This window comes from Pterocles gutturalis, unplaced genomic scaffold (assembly GCF_000699245.1).
Source record: "Pterocles gutturalis isolate BGI_N339 unplaced genomic scaffold, ASM69924v1 scaffold26482, whole genome shotgun sequence".
NCBI lineage: Eukaryota > Metazoa > Chordata > Aves > Pterocliformes > Pteroclidae > Pterocles > Pterocles gutturalis.
This window is the reverse complement of record NW_010116358.1, coordinates 2023-6942: the sequence shown is the minus strand read 5'-3', so window position 1 is coordinate 6942 and position 4920 is coordinate 2023. Positions and strand designations below refer to the sequence as shown.

At 35.7% G+C, this 4920-nt stretch overlaps 1 protein-coding gene across 1 annotated transcript; it reads right to left on the bottom strand.

Moving 5' to 3' along the window:
* Window positions 1–215: 215 nt before the first annotated feature.
* Window positions 216–4302, bottom strand: LOC104463248 (twinfilin-1-like; the record flags this gene model as incomplete). Its single annotated transcript, XM_010075492.1, has 3 exons — window positions 216–311; window positions 1588–1766; window positions 4225–4302. Coding segments are annotated over 3 exons (353 nt in total), but the record flags the coding sequence as incomplete, so codon positions are not given.
* Between the last annotated feature and the right edge of the window lie 618 nt (window positions 4303–4920).

The following is a 4920-nucleotide window of genomic DNA, read 5'->3' as shown; positions in this document are numbered from 1 at the left end:
CACCCTTCACCTTTCATAGCCATTTGAAGCAAGGACTTCTTAGCCTGAAATAGTTAAATACAGTTGCTTGTTCAGATGAGAGCAATTACATTTTAACATTGTAATAATACACATAGCTTTTACCTCTTTTTTCCTTTATCAAAAAAGAGCAGAAACACCATGAATTCATACTGTATTTAGTATTTAAAGTCAGTGGGCTCACTTCAAAAACATACCTGTACCGTTCCAAATACTTCATCCTTAATATGGCCACCTCCAAATTCTTTCTTAAGTGTTGCTCGGGTTGCTGCATACAACATTTTTTGACGAACCTAGCAAACCACAAAACAGTGTTGTTTTGGTTTGGTTCTCTTTTTTTTTTTTTTTTTTTTTCTTTTGTATATGGAGAGAATCTATCACATTAGTGTACCAAGTCCATTAGCAAAATATTTGTTCAAGAAAGAGGTTTAAGTGTTGAAATTGCATTTTGGAGTTGCAGTTCTTAATAAAGAATAAACTCCATTGAAGGAGCTCTGGATCATGATGCTAACACACGGTATTAAATTCTCAAGGGCATGATACTATGCATTATTATCAAAGTAATTCTAAAACTAAATTTCAGCTTTAGTAAGAGTATGAGCTTTTTGTCTTTAAATAGGAAAAAAGGTCAACATAATCTTATACTAATTTTAAATGGGAAAACCAACAGTTGTTTAGATGTTTTGCCACTGGTCTGTGTACTAATGGATATAACAGAAGAGAAAGAGCAGACTGCAAATAACTCATTATTATTTTTTATTTGATAGTGACTCCAGATAGTTTTGGTTCAACTAGTTTTCTGGGGGCAGAAGATCTGATTATGTTTGCTCCCTATCAACTTGTGTCTAACATAGTTACTTATTCCTCTCTCAACAGTCCCACCTTCCCACCTCATTTCACCATCATGCCCTCCTCACCTTTTCCACCTAATCTCTTCTGTGCATTCCAACTCCTAGTCTCTTACTGTTTCCTAACTGCTAGTGAAAGTAGTGAGAATATGGGAATAGCTTTTCTGTCTTCCCTTATTTCACATTCCCAAAACCTGTACACAGTATCCTAGTTTTTCCTAGAAATCCTTAACTCTAACCTCAGTTCCCTCTCATGTTCTCTAACTACCAACCAAGAAACAGTATATTCTGTGGCATGTCACAGATCCACAAGTGCCAGCTGAGCAGCCAGCAGGCCAAACAGAATAAACAACTTGAGCTCACACTATAATCCTTCTCTCTGTGGTAACACCCATTGAGATTTCTGTCCTATATTCTGTGAATTTTTGTGAAACACTGACAGAAAGATAAGACAAATAAACAGGGCAAAAACATTGTCTTGTCTCCTCCAGTCAGGCTAGAAATAAATTGGATCAGCTGCACTCCATCTAGACCCACCGACACTTCTCCTCAATCAGCTTCACAAAATATATTTTCCCAGTTTTCTTGGGGGAAAGTGAGGGGAAGGCTGAGGAATGCTTCACTCCGCAAATCCTTTTCCTTCAAATCTAGGATTGAGATCGAATGGCACTGTTGAAAATTCACTGATAGCATGAAGTCTTTGTTGATTACTTTTACTTACAGGAGAGTGATCAGGTGACCATGCAATGAAGATCCATTCATATCCTTGAGCATTCTGAGAATCTAATCTGTATAATATATAACAGGGTTGCTTGTCTTCAAGAAGGGGAAGGACAAAGGCATCATAATCCTTTTCCCATGATCCAACTGGCCGCCTAGAGGATCCCACAATAAGCTGCTCTATAACCAACAACCAAAGCTACACGTTAGCAACACAGTTAATACTGTTTTTCAAAAACAGCAATTACAATAAAAAGTTGATTAGACACTTCATCTTTCATAGTTATGTCCACAAGAATGGAAGTCAAGAACAGCCAGTGTGAAAGCAGGTGAATTCCTACAAAAGCTGTGTATATTCAAACCCTAACTTACTTTAACCCAAATACAAATAGTTGAGAAGTAATGTGCTGGCTGTCATTAAGTTCTCTGATCTGAAGGGATAAGACCGATGTTAGTGTTTTTAGCATAATGTACACAGAAGGGAAATAAAAACTGTCTTCTGCCAGTTAGTTTATTTTTAAATTGTAATACTTAAGCAGAAACAAGATGAGAGCAAGCTTTTAAATTTTAGAATTAGAATTATTGATGCTCTTGCTATAACATATTAGCGTTTGTACTCATTGTAAGGAATCAATAACTCAGTTATATAGTGAAAAGAGTTTGGAATGAATATGCCTGCGCTAATCACTTTAACTTGACTATGTAAGTAGATAACCTCTTTCTAATACAGCTTCATAACTATGGTCTCTTTAAATGACTGAAGTTGTTTATTATGTATAATTGGCTTAAGTCTGTATGGAATACTTCAGATGAGATTTAATTATGTGAACAGCTGTAGCAACAAGAATTTATTCTTATATACAAATTACATCTCAGCTTCCAAAGGAAAGTATTAGTTTAGTGTGTCTCAAAATATTTATCGGTTTCACAAAAAATACTAGCCCCCACAACCAAAACAGAAATCCCCTGTTTAAACGGGATCCTACAACAGTTTGAGGACCATCACAGTAACTAGTAAACAAAATACCTTTTGAGAGTCTAGGATCTAACTTCTAAAACCTCAGAGAAAAGCACAACAGCATACAAATATCTATACAGCAAAACTTTCAGAGCAAGGCACAGAAGATGAACAGCTCAGGGAGAGGGTGCTTGGCCCTTCTCTGAATTAGACGCAAAGTAGCTGAAGTTGTACACCTAGACCAGAGTATTCAGAATGTACTTGCCAATTCTGAACTCTAGGTGGCTTTATACTCACTTGGATTTAAGACAGAAAAACATAATCAGAGGAACTCTATTGCCCAGCGGCAAACCTCTTCTCTTATTAGCTCAGATTAGCAGAAATCAGTTTGACTGCTATCTGTTGACTAAGGGCAGTTGCTGAAAGCTCCCGCAGACAGATGAGGCAACTGTCCCTCTTCCAGTATTCTGGGAGTTTTAGAGGTTTCTTTTTGAACTGTGGAAAACAGTATCAAAGACTGGACCCTGCTTCTACATAGAGGCAAAATTTATTAAGCATATGGTCATAAATATATATACACACAACCACATGCACACAAAAAGGAAAAAAAATAGGGAATGTCTTCCATTTGTATCTTATTTCCAGGCTTAATTTCATATTGAAAAAACAGCATATACACGAAAGCATATTGTTTTACCTTGCCTAATGGGAAAAAAATTTAATTCAATGGTATGCCAGCATTTGCTACCTTGTGCTACTGAGAATTCACCACAGTGACCTGCCTATAATATTACTATTGCCACTTCCTTAGGGAAAGCAATATTAAAATGTCAGAAGACTTCCTAAGAAAAGCAAACACAAAGAAGGTAACAGTAGGTTATTTACTGTACTGTAAATGAATGAACTCTAGAAAGAACAAAAAACCAAAGCTGGGCATTTGACGTACTTGAAAATATGGACTAAACCATGAAGAGTCTTACACAATCAACCAGCATTGCTACTAAAAAAAAAAAAAATTACACATTCTATCTTGCAGTGTTTGCAGCCTTGATCACTTGCCAAGAAGTTCAAAGATCAAACTCAAGTTCTGCAAGAAATTATGTAATTTTATATTTATGCATATACGTGCGATTTAAGGAACAGTTTTAGTTTTGAAAATTTGTACAGTTACAGATTTTAAAAGACATTTTCTATGTAGCCATATTAATACTTAAACATCTGCTTTAACAGGACTTTCTATATGCAACTAATCCCAGTATAAAAGACAGATAACATTTATACCTCATCTAAGGTGAGCAGCTGCTGTGTAAGAATCTCTCTGTCTAATAAAAGTAACCAAAGTGCCAAAACATTACACAGGTGTGGATTTTTTTTCCTCTACTCTTTCTTCAGTAAAAAGATAAGACCAAGCTCATTTATATTATACATATGAAACACACAGCAGTTCTTGTTAAAATATGAAATGACATTTGAAAGAAAAATTCAAATGCAAAAATACGTAGCATCATACTGAAAAGCTTAGCATCACCAAAACTTAAACCTTACCTTCTGTATATGAAAAACCTTAGTAACATTAAGTTTTGCAGAGTTCTGGTTTTTAAAAAACGGTACACGTAGGTCAGTGAAACAACTAGGGAATATTCTAAAAGAATCAGAGAAAAAGATTAAAATTTGACTAACCATTGTCAATGACTATTTTTAAAAGCCTGTATTTTCCATTTCTGGCTCCAACAAAGGTGTCTTTAACACTTCCACTAGCTGAAAAAGAGAAAATAAAAGTAACCAAATTAACACATTTCACTTCCCTAGAACAAAGAGTATTCATGAAGGTAAGAACAATACTGGAAAAGCTTACAACTGGCCCTTCATTACAAAGCTTCATAACAAAGGAACACAGGAGTGATGTTCCCTCTATGCTGCATACTGTTTCAGCCACCAGCATGCCACAAAAAGATGACAGGCAACATTACAAAACATCCCTGCTTTCTAGCATACCGTATAATTTTCAACATTGCGAAAATTCAAAATGACATCATATCATCACTCTCAAGTTTCAGAGTTAAAACAGCAACAGAATAAAAATGTGATGCATCTCAAATTACAATAGCTTTATGAAGTCTGCAGGCTTAGTACAAACTCTCAGACAGAAACTTTACGCCTGCCAGGAAAATGTTAGAACTTGTCTGGCAAAAGTGCTGGTCTTTCCTGAGGACACCTCTCTGAAGACTACCAGTGAAGGTTGCCACTCATTGCTCATCTTTCATACCACCTTATCTTCTTGTATGTATCTTGATGACACTGTTCAAATGCCAAACTACTGCAATGGGATAGCTTTACAATGAATTTACAAAGACGTAAATAAAAATTTTTAAATGT